General features: G+C 39.3%; 1 protein-coding gene across 4 annotated transcripts; it reads right to left on the reverse strand.

Moving 5' to 3' along the window:
• Positions 1–1,479: 1,479 nt before the first annotated feature.
• On the reverse strand, positions 1,480–11,703 carry C2H3orf52 (chromosome 2 C3orf52 homolog). Of its 4 annotated transcripts, none has more exons than XM_068180722.1 (7): positions 11,320–11,703; positions 9,993–10,223; positions 6,965–7,088; positions 6,269–6,402; positions 5,367–5,437; positions 3,767–3,957; positions 1,480–2,830 (listed from the first exon to the last, which is right to left on the reverse strand). In XM_068180722.1, coding segments are annotated over exons 2-7 (702 nt in total). In that variant the 5' UTR covers positions 10,173–10,223; positions 11,320–11,703; the 3' UTR covers positions 1,480–2,828. The 4 variants fall into 4 exon arrangements, with proteins under 4 accessions (XP_068036823.1, XP_068036821.1, XP_068036822.1 ...); XM_068180720.1 differs by having other exon boundaries at positions 9,993–10,325; positions 11,320–11,694; XM_068180721.1 differs by lacking the exon at positions 11,320–11,703 and adding an exon at positions 10,430–10,448 and having other exon boundaries at positions 9,993–10,325.
• Positions 11,704–12,141: the final 438 nt, after the last annotated feature.

Genomic DNA, 12,141 nt, shown 5'->3' on the forward strand with positions numbered 1-12,141 from the left:
TGCAAAACAAATATTACACCCATGAGAATACAGTTGATACTGATGCTGCCCAGGTGATAACCACCTCTCAGTGGAAGAAGTCCAGGTGCTGCTTCCATGATACAATGCTTCCACAGCTCACTCCCTTCTGGAGTCTCCAGTCTGGATTTCTGCAATGCTAGAGTATCACCTCCTCACAGCCCAGCACCCCTCTGCAAGCAGCATTTCTGGACATGTGCAAAGGACTGAAAGCAGGTATTCAGCTGTTTACCAGAGCTCACAAAGTGATTATGTGCTTGTGTTCTTGCTTAAGCATGTTTTTTCACTTCTTCCATTTTTGTAACAAAACAGTCTGGAAGAAAACATTGAACAGTTTTTCTGATTTTAAGTCTTCCTTTGTATATGATTGCTGGCTGCAGCCCTGGCTTTGTGGTGCAGTGCCTTTGTGACTCCCACCTGCCATTTCCATGCTGGGGATAGTCCCATGGGCAAGTGCACAGAGCAGTGGATGGACATGCTGCCAGTATGTGCAGGTATCACTGCTGTAGCAGGCAGCTGAATCTGCCCAAAACTCATACTGGCTGCTGTGGCCACACAGACGACACCTGCCATAGGATTTTAAAGGGCTGATTGTACACTCCACAAGCTGCTTTTAAACAATGTCTCAGTAGTCTCAGTCATTAAAGTATTATTCTCATTCCTTCAATTAAAATTAATATTGATCATTCACACAAAATATCTGACTTGATGTAATAATGTGTTTTCACACTGCTGTGTCCCTAATGAATTGAGTCATAATTAATTCACTTTCTAATTTTCTTTTACATGATCAATTTACCTCATAGATATATAACCAGAAACGACTTTTTCATGCAGTCTGTAAAGTCAGACATTTTCTGTTGAATATGACATCTTACTACAGCTCCACCTTGTTTTTTCCTGTGAGGTTCTGGGGTAAAGGTATGGACATAGAGGAGGATGGCTGGGAAAAAAATGAATGCTTAACTCCTTTCTCAACTCTTAATGCCCATGTGGGTATCACCATAAAGAAGTTTAATCATTACATTATTTTTCCGTTCCTAGAATCAAGATATGGAAGTGTTCAAGGAAAGGATCACGTGTCTTGGTGAGAGCAGTAAGATTGAGCAGCATCTCAACCGCAATTTATTTCTTTGCTGCTGGTACTTTCATAACCTGCTGCTTTTGGGACAAGCCATATAAACCATGAAGTTTATCCTTCCCCAGCGTAAGAATCAAAAGGAATTTCTCTTCTACCTGTATGCTGCATAGACTATTATAGCAAGAGAAATTATAGTTCCTGTATCTTACAAACCAAGAGGGAATCAGAATAAACTGCAAACATGAGAGTCATAAAAAGTACTTATTTGGTCCAGAACCTTTCCCAAACTCAGTTTAAACACATGCAACAACAACTATGGGTTTGAGCGTACAGCTCTGTCAGACATGCTTCATACAGCTCAGGATTTAGAATTCCAATGGCTATTTTCCAACTCACATGGCTGAAAGACTAGAGCTGCTAAAGAATGAAAACAGTCATGTTAAGAGTAAAAATAAATAATTTAATGCACAATAACATTGTCAGATTACTCCTTAAATAAACTTGTAATATTAGAAAGAGAAAAACAATTTTCCATTACATATTTCTTACAATACAAAATGCTTCTTAAAATAAAAGTTCTATGCAACAGTACTAACATTTATAAGACTATAAATAAATGACAAGATTCACTTCACTCACATGGTAGTGAATATGTTCCATTCTGCATAAAGTTAATGCTTAATTTTTATGCTATAGCCAGTTACCGTCCGTAACCTTTGTGCCACACTGGCCTACATCTTCTGCTTGGGCACCTTCCTCTTGGCACTGATTCATCTCATCTGGTCTCTCATCAACAAGAACAACTATTTACTGCCTTATAAAGGCAAATACCTTACATGTGTTCATTTTTATCACCAGTGCTGGGCAGGAAGTAGTCTCCAGTTTTACAAAAACAGATCAAGTATCTGTCTATTCACTAGTAGTAGTAGCTAACTGTAAAAGCACACTGATAATTCTAGCCTTTAAATATTCCTGTGACATTCAGCTGTGTTAGTGAACAAGACATGTCTCTTCATGCTATTGCTTTCTTCTTTCATATTTCACATTGAAGAAGAGAAAAACAGAGCAAAGAGCACCTTATCCAAGGAGACTGTAGGAAGAATAAGGAAATTATGAGAGCTAAAGCATTCTTAAGAAGCTAGTGCAAATGCCTTGCATGTAATTAAAGAATACAAATACATATATATATATATATACACACACACACATATGTATTTTTAGGTTTTCAGTATGTTTTACAAGGAAAGAACAACAAGTAAATGTGGTATATGAAGTTTGGAGGAAAAAAAATAACAGATATGAGTTTGAGTGGAAGTGAGCATTGAGGATGAAGCTGTACAGACAATTTTGCATAAGCCAAGAGAAAAAGAAAGGAGCCATCTGCAAGACTGCTTTTAAAGCTCATACAGAGCATTCAGATTTAATCATAAGGCAAGACAAAGCAGAGCTTTCAAAGCCAAGAGAGCATGCATCAAATACATTATTTTCTCAGGGGTGAAACGGATTATTGAGATATAGAAGAAGGAGGTTGTGGTGCTATAGCAATACAACACTGTCATAAATATACCACATTTTCCATTTACAGTATTGCACCACAGGCAGTATTTCTAGGACAACAATTTTAGAAGCATTTCTACCTAACGAATAGCTCCTGCCCTGGGATTACTTATAGATAGGGAATCCCATCTCTTCTAGGTGGTGATGAAGATGAGGAATCTTTCCATAATTTCTCTGAAAGTAAAAGCAGTACAATATTAATATGAAACTTTAAATAGTTATTTCAACATATTCTTTCCTGTCTCCTTTTACACTACTTTTTTCTGAGAATCCTGTCAATATATAAGGAAAAAAATGCTTCCAAAAATTGAAACTCATGAGCTGTTGATCTCTTGTCCCTTGATAAGCATGCCAAGATAAACCAATATGAGTTAATTGCAAACCTTGCTTGCCTACACTGCAATGCTGAATTGTTAGCCTAGCATTATTCTAAAAGCACATAGGTATGACTCAGTGTATTGGCGCTGGGGGGAGGCAGCTCTATGTATTGTTTTTAGTGCAGCTTCAAAGCTCATGCGACTTTTATATGGGCATTTCTACCAGGACAAATATAAATGCATTGGAATCACTACCTAGCTGCTGGTAGTCATTGGAATCACTGCCTAGAAAACCCGTAAGAATGAACATTTGTTTCCTTTAAAGGTATTTTCTGTGCATAATAAACTTTCCAAAAATCTACAGAAAGACAAAAATCAGGAGTCTTTTTCATCCCTTGGATTAAAATTTGTTTTGTTATCATTCAAAACCAAATGTATAATAAGGAGAAACATTTTAAATTATTTGTCTCCCCATTATGGTGCACATATATACGAGGAGGATTTTTCTGTATAGATAAAATGCCATATTAGATCAGAAAAGTTTGGTTAGAGTCCACAGCTAACCAGTCTTATCACTATTTCCTTTCTCATCAGAGGACCAAACAAGTGAGTCCCAGGTTTTAAGTCAAGCATATCAAGACTTGCTGAAAGCTATTTTAAAATAGTCTTAATACTGTTATGCAAATCATGTATACTAATGAATCTCAATATCTTTCTAGAAGTATTTCCCTCCTTTCCCAGAGATACTTCTGCTCTTTGTAAAGAAACAGTTTCTTTAATGTACAGCACTTACATGTGAGAGAAGTTGGGTTGAGCTTTAACCTGTCACATTCAGATGTCCCAGGATTAAGAGTATTTTCATCATAAATATTTTGACGTAAAATGTTCCTTATAAAATCTGGGTTCATACTGTTTTCCATAAATCCCTCTGTTGATGGTGGTACAGAAAACACTAGCTGATAAATTACAGTGGAGGTTTCATTACTGAAAAACAAAGGCAGGGATGAATGTCTTCAAGTTTCAACAGGATCTTTTTTTTCTTTTGAAAGACTAACTTTTCATATCACTGTTGAAATGGATTTTTTTAAAAACAAACCATTTCCCCAAGAAAAGCATTATGAAAGAAAACTGTCAATGATGCCAGTTTCTGCCTCCCCCTCCTTTCTCAGAACAGCTCTTGAAACTGGGTACATAAAGCCAGCCAGAGACACATTTTCAAATGCACAAGGGGCAATTGGACACGTGTTCTGATGGGATGTGTTTTTCAGCACTGGTGCTTCACAAGGAGCTACTGATAAGAGATGTTGTAATATCCTGTGCATAGTTTCACTAGGAACCCGTAGGAAGGTGGAAGGTTTGTTTTCCTGCCAGCAGTACCTGGGACCACACAGCTGTGCTCTTGACTCAGCTCTGGAGTGGATTACACAAACCAGTGAACTGGAGACCATCTCTGGAGATTTAATTTTTTGTGGTCTACCAAAACTGACTACGATTCAACAGCTACCTTTTGTACTCAGAGAATTCAAAACATTTTCAAAAAATACTTGAATGGGGAAAAATAAAAGGAAAGAAAGAGAGGAAGACAGCAAGAGAGACATCAAAAAGGCAGAGAGAAAGAGTTATTAGCTGATCAATATATGTGCAGAACTACAGCTTTGTACTTGATGGTCTAAATCATAGATAGTACCCACAAGGCCAAGGAGCTACAGTTCACTGCTGAACAAAGCTGGCATGCCCAAGGCTGGCAGGGCAAGGGAGCATATTCCTTGAAGGAGCAAAGTATCCTCATGACTGCCCCTTGCCACGTGGCTATTCCTCAGTCATTGCTATCTCAAAGGACCTGGGACTTTGCAAAACTACTTCCCTTGATTTTATCCTGTCTTTCTAATTTATTTTGTAAAAGTCATTTTTCAGAAGTCCTTGGGAAAGCTCTCTGTCTTCCCTTGTCTCCCTGCTATTTCTCCATGACAGGAGACTTGTATATTCCTCTTGCCTTTATCTATTTTTGGAACAAAATTATTCTCTCCTCCCCATGAACCCTGGTTTATTTATTTAAGATTATTTAAACTACATCAATCTTAAGCATCTCCAGCAATTAATTTTCTTTTTAATAAATATCCCTGAATATGTTTATTAAGGGCTGCAATTGGAACCAAAGATAACAGAGATGATACTTCACATCAACAATATGTTCTTGTCATTACAGAATTTTAGCAGCATTTACCAATTACACAAGATGATCCTTTGACCAGTTTTCACTGCCTATACACATAATTTTCCCCAAACAACCTATTTTTCACAGATTTAAATATTGTACATACTTACATAAGCACATGTATGTCTCATCAAAAGCCTGTAATTTTCAGATAACTCTGGTGACAGAAATTGCTTACCTGAAAGAAATCACCTGAGCTGACCTAAAGTAACGTCCTAAAGCTGGAGAAGAGCTATAGACCTCTGTTAGCTGAGAGAGAGAGGAAAAAAAATATGTTTCTTCTATTCAATCTCTTTTTTGCCCTCACCAAAACAAACAAACAAACAAAAAACCCAAAAAACCCAAAAACAAACAAACAAACAAACAAAAACCCAACAGCAAATCTTTCTTTCAAAGTGCTTTAAGGAGCACAAAAACAGGTGCTGAAGGTCAAATAACAGCAAATATCTGCCCTGGAAAATGTAGAGAGTAATTTAAATTTGACAGACAAGATAATTGTGCATTTAAGTGATTGCTACTGAAGGTGAACTAAAAGCATGTGCTCATGTTGCCATGTGCAACTAATGCTGTTAAGTTACTCTTACTTTGTGGGGGGGAGGGTCTCTGTCCTGAGATTGCCTTCCCACCATGTCCAAATGATCACTGCCATGTATGCTGAGCATATTTCAGCTGTAACTCAGAGCTGTGCTGGCTCAGCAGAAATCACAGCTATAAACCCAGGCTGTAATAATGTACTCATAAGAGAATGCAGCACATAGGATGTTTAGCCCATATTATGCTTAGATGACTTTCACAGGCCTCTCCTAAATTATTCAATGATTCTATGAAAAATGAGAAGACAGTGTCTTAACAAATGGTCAAATTTATGGGAAAAAATCAACGCTTTCTTGTGCTTAAAAGCAGACAATTCTTTCTTTTTTTTTTTCTAGATTGCAACTTTAAAAAGTACAACACATTTTATTTGTGGACTTGCAAATGACTGAGTTTCTACGCAGAGAAACAGAAACTTTTTAAAAGGCAAAACACTGAAACTATGTTCTAAACAGAATCAACTTTGCCAAGAATCAGATAAACACTTACCCTCTTAGTAATGTCCTTGGAGGAGAAGTATGGGAGACCACACATTAACTCCAATGTTCCTGAAAAATTGTGAAAATTTCCATTGCTTAGTAATTCATCAGGATCCCAGTAGTCATCCTCATCTGTGTAAATATCTAATAATCAAAAGGAGATAGAAAGGGGAGAAAAAAGTTTCAGATAGCTGAAGTATTGAAAAACAACTCTCTTGGCTTTCTCCAGGGTGGCTTTCTCATAGACTTCTTAGGTAAGGACTGACTAGGAAAGACAGAAAGAAAGTGCAAGTCATCTGAAAAAAGTGACAGCACCTGGAGGTCAATCACCCACCTCCATTAGCAAAAGTCATCTGCTCTGGGAGTCAGACAGGCAATGACACCATGGGACCTAAGTCATCCACAGCACTTGTTCCAACAATACAAACAATTTCCATCCTCATATCCAAATCTCTTCTTGTCATATTTTCTCACTTAGCTACAAAATTGAATTGCCACCTGATGAGGATACAAGTTGCTTGCTGCCTGCTAAGATAAAAGCATTCACAACAACTACTGAACTACAATACAAACCTCTGCAATCAGTATCCCAGCTCCTTCAGCAGTTTACTGAAGAACATTAAAGGGTGTTATTGTTGCATTTGTGTTCTATTAGAGTGTACATATTTCATGTTTGTATTACTGTAACCAAGAGTGAGATACTTACTAGAATAAAGAATTAGGCTGATAAGAATGACCAGGAAGATCACTAGAAATATCATAGATATAACCATCCATAGTTTACACTTCCAGAAAACTACATTCCTGCATGATTTCCAGGGATCTCTTTCCTAGGTATAAAAGAGAAGGGCATATTGATTAATCAAATAAGGCAGGAAAAAAAAAAACCAAACACTGAAGCATGTCTCTACTGTCACATTTAGAAACAAAAATCCCACAAAGATGGGAGAGCCTCATTGGTAAGCAATGCCCTACATCAGGGGTTCCCAGCCTTGACTACTGCTGCAGGAGAAAATGCAGACCTAGAGAAGGTAGAGGACATTCACTTGAGAGAGATCATTCCCCTTTGTGCAGAATTTCCAACTTCTGAATGGCCCATAAAGCAATAGTACTGCAAAGATGATTTCTTGGCTCCACTTTTTTTTTTTTTTTTTTTTTTAAACTACATGAATTAAATTTGCATATTTCACAAGCTCTCCTTATAATGTTTGTCATCTCTCCCAACTAAAAGGGCATCTCTGGAGGAATTTCCAAAATCATTCACCTCTACAGCATTGTCAACCTGCAAAGCTTCTGGGTGCCAGCATCCAATGCAAAGGCAATGCTATTCAATAGATACTATTGTGTTAAACCCTCAGTAAAATAATTGAGACTTTTATAGCTGACTTACTTTTTCTTCAGAAGATTGCAAACTTGAAGGCTATTGAGTATATTTAACAGAGAGTTTAATGCAAATCTCACCTGTTCTATGAGGTCAAAAGAAAACTTCACTCAAAGTAATTGTGCATGTATGTACATTCTTATGGGAGAGAAAGGACAATACCTTGCCTCTGATTTAATTTTTAGTAAGATTGAAAACCATGACAGAAATTAGTCTTTTAATGAGTTAATCCAGCAGGATGAATATTAAAAAAAAAAAAAGGAGCTGGGGAAAGAAGAAGCAAGCTTAGGCAATGGCAAAACAGATAACTTAATCTGTTTTGCTCCACAGAGGAGATTCTCTCCAGGAGAATCAGAAGACTGAAGCAAGGCTTGAATTCATAAGCAGACCATGCTGTCTTTTTAATTACTCCTTTGTCTCCCTCTCCACCCACCATAAAGGTAGTAGTAAACTCTATGTCCTCTTTGTCATCAGTACCAGGTAAGGAAAAACACGTGCTGTAGGTTGTCTGGGCCACACACGTGCAGACTGGCAGGAACCAGCTGCTGCTGGAGGCACTAATCCAGGTTTCCTTCCTTTACTTTTTGAACTTTCTAAGAACACAGAATAAGAGAGAGGCTGTCACTGAATTTAACTGAATTGAACAGCTGGCTAAAAGCTTTTGTGTGGGTGGCAGGGGAACAGGGAGAGAAAACAGACACACAGAGAAAGAGCTTACAAGAGAGATTCCTCCAGGAGCACAAGCAGAAAAAGGAAAACACTCTCTGTAGACACCTCTGCACAGAACTTTGCTCTGCAGGAGAATGAAAGGCAAACACTGAGTATGGTTTTGTTTACAACATGCTTTCAGCTGTGATCACACTTTTTTTTAGTTTGATTTTTTTAATATTTTAGAAGTATGATTTTCAATCTAATACTTTACACTAGCATATCATTTTGTATTTTAAAAATTTTTAAAAGCCAGTAACTACTGCCTAGAGTGCAACTACGAAATCAGCCATAGCCTCATCAGTTGAGACAGGCAGCTGTCAAGCCCAAATTTTGATTGAGCCACCACATGTTTAGACTATCATAAAACACAACTCTTAATCACACATAGCAAACTGGCCTGATCCCAAGAAAACATTCAGCTCCACAACTAATCCAACACCTTCCGAACTTTGCCCATAGGCCGCGGGGAAGCAACAGCAGCCGAGAAAGTCTCTCCTAGGTGGGCAGGGCAGCTCTGATTAACCTGCCAGCTGAGCAGAAAGCAGAGCATGGTGACTTCAGCAGTCTGTGCAGGACGGGAAGCCACTTACTATAATCAGCATAAAGAGAGCTCAAAGAAAACTCGGTTCTGGAAAGGAGAAGGATAAGCCCAAGGGTGAGGTTTCTCAAGATAGTCCAGCAGATCTAGCTGACCCCTGCCTCTCCTCCCCTCTCTGCTTCTCCTCTTTGCATTTCCTGGAATGTGTCTGGCTCTGCAGCGAGCTGATTCAGCTTTCCAGACCACAGGAGAAGTAACTGACCCCGACACAAGCGAACAAAGGGGGCTTTTGCCTGTCAGCGGAATGGATCAGCCCCAGAGATGAGCAGCGGGGTCCCCAAAGGAAGCAGTGCCGTTCCCCGGAGCGGGAAGGGACGGGCGGTGCCTCAGGCAGCCAGCTCCCGGCGGGGTCAGCCGTGCCCGCAGAAAAGCGGGAAGCGTCTTCGCTCCGCCACAAATACTGCAGTAAGTCGTGTATTTCGCTGTACAACAGTCACGTGTGAATATGATATTCCTCTGCCAGAAATAGTCTGTTCCGTAGCTTTAAACTAAGGACTAGGAGCTACCTCCCGTAGGATTGACATGCTGATCTTAACTGAGGTTTTGGAGCATTCTATTAATACAAATTCATAATGGTTAGCAACTGAAAATGACTCAGAGATAAAGAGAATCCAGCATGCTCTGTTCGACGACATCTTATTTTTGTTTGGCAGCACTGTTTCCTAGTTAATTTCTACTGAAAGAAAGACTGGTTTTAAAACTTAATTCAACTTTTCTCTTTTCTGGTTTTGAGACCAATCCCACTGATAACACATTAGAAGAGAAAACAAACTCAGAGAACCAATTACAGTTTCACTTCCTAAATTAAAGCTTAAAATCCCACTTTCATATTAGAGCACTTCATTGATAAGAAAAAAAAATTACATTTTTAGTCTTTTTCTCTCTACCTACCTAAATGGTTTTTTAGTCTTTTTCTCTCTACCTCAAACAACAAATTAAATCATCCCTACAAAATGTTCCTTCAAGTGTAATTTCTCTTGCTGTGTAGTATTGGGGAAATACATCCCCCACCGGAAGGATCAAATGACCAAATGAAATTCCTACCTTTCTTGTTTGAGCATTTAGAGGCTTGTCACGATCAGTCTCACTTTCCTCCACATTATGTTCCTGTAATTCAATAATCTCATGCTCCTGAGCACAGCTCTGCCTTTTCATTGCTTCTGTCTCTGAAGAGGGTCCTCTGCGAGGACCTCTGTCTCTGAAGTGAGCGTGGAGCCAACTCATTTCCTTCTTGTTTCAGCTGCAGTTATGGTCAGTAGTAGCTCTGACACGAGGCTGGAAACAGGAAGAGTGGGGATAGTTTTCATAGGAGAGGTCTCAAAATACTGTTAAATTAGGGGAATTCCTTGGAAGAACAGTTAAAGTCAGCTGCCCTAGCTGCAGAGAAAGGGAAGGCGGAGGAAGTATCGATTTGTATAGCTGTATAGCCGTGAGAACTCTGACTCTCAGCTGTGCAATACTAGGTTTTCCAGTTTGCCTACCTGCCTGTACCAGCCCTTGACAAGCAAGTGACTAAACCTTCAGCAATGCTGGGACAATTTTGAAAGGAACCAGAGTGTTTTCTCTGCTGCTGTCAGCCAAAACAATAAAATGTTATTACTGTTATCCATTCAGCTGAACAGATGCAGTGCTGAATAGCATGAACAGAGTAGAAGTTCATAGAGCATATTGTTTGCTTGGGCTGGGACTCTGTCAACCCTTGTGATTCTAGTCTCCCTCTGTAGTCAATTAAAAAAAATGAACACTACTGACTTTTGTGCTGTAAATTGTTCTCCCTCTAGGTATTATACTGCCTAAAATCATATCTAGTATTAAAGAACCATTTATGTCCTTTAACATATTATCCAACCTAAACCTGAGAAGCTGCTTTCAGGTAAAAAACCTCCAAAGGACATAGATAAAGAGAAGAGAAAGATGGCCTTCAGTTTCAACCAGTGCTCTACTGGACATGAAACAACCGTGGTGATTTGGTCTGCACTAGCTTCCCACACAAACTCTCATGTGCACTTGGAGTCACTCACAGCAGCTTACTGTAGCCAGGGGCTGATTATGACCCCAGCCTCCTCAATACCCTTGATCCTCCCTCCTCTTATTTCTCCTGTTCACACTCCATCCCCATGTTTCTCCTTCCTTCCCACAGAGCATCTCTCTCCCCTCTGACTCAAAAGGTCTGAGCAAACAGCAGGTAACCACATCCTTCCTCACTCTTTTGTCACTGCACAGGGAGTATCATGCATTAGGAACCAAACAGAGCCTCTCTTCCCGACCCCCTTTCCTGCTGCCACTCACAGCACCACTCCTTTTTCCTGCCAAAAGCTCAGGGTCCTCTCCCGTCACCTCACCACTCCAATTTTCTCTTTGTGCAACTCACCTTGGTTCTGTTGCCTGAAGCATACCCAGGGTTTGCATTCATGATGTCACGTCACACCCATCCAGGCAAAGGCACTCCATGAAATTGAGCATGTCTTAGGTTTATTCCACAAGTATAAAGAAATACAAATTGTATACCCCACACCTTTTGGCTCTGAGAATCTTTAAAACTCTGGAGGAGGGTGAAACTGAGCAGTCATCAAGATCTGAACAGGTATCTGGATCCACAAAATTTTATGTAGGACATCTTACACTAGAAAAACCTTTATCTTGTTCTCACTACTCCTGCTGGATATCAGGTTCATTTATTTAATTTCTACTCACAACAGACCTTCTTACTGGATTATCTGAAACCAAAACTGTTCCTCTGAGAAAAAGAGTTAATGATTATACAGATCTCACCATGCTAAGGCCAAAGTCCTTATTTTATATATTTATGAAGAAGCTGCTTGAAGGCTTTCTTTCATCTGGGGGATCTAACTTCCACACTTGGTGCATTTCTTCCATCTGAAATTCTGACCCTTCAGCTTTTCAAAAACAGGAAAGTCCAAGGCACCAATGCAGTTCTGATTACACCTGGAGTTTAGAGTTTAAGAGGCACATCCAAACAAATAAAACATAACCCCTTGCAGTTTTAGCACATGTTTATTAAAAAGGAAGATGCAAATAACTGAGTAGCCACTAAAGAAACAACCCTCCTAACATACAGGTTTGAATATAGTGCTGTGCTGTAAGTGCTGTGCTTTGAATATAGTGCTTGTGCTGTAAGTTTGACACGAGCTGGGGCAAGATGCCCAACAGGAGAGAGGAAGGAAACGCAATA

The sequence above is a fragment of the Anomalospiza imberbis genome, chromosome 2 (assembly GCF_031753505.1).
Source record: "Anomalospiza imberbis isolate Cuckoo-Finch-1a 21T00152 chromosome 2, ASM3175350v1, whole genome shotgun sequence".
Classification (NCBI taxonomy): Eukaryota; Metazoa; Chordata; class Aves; order Passeriformes; family Viduidae; genus Anomalospiza; species Anomalospiza imberbis.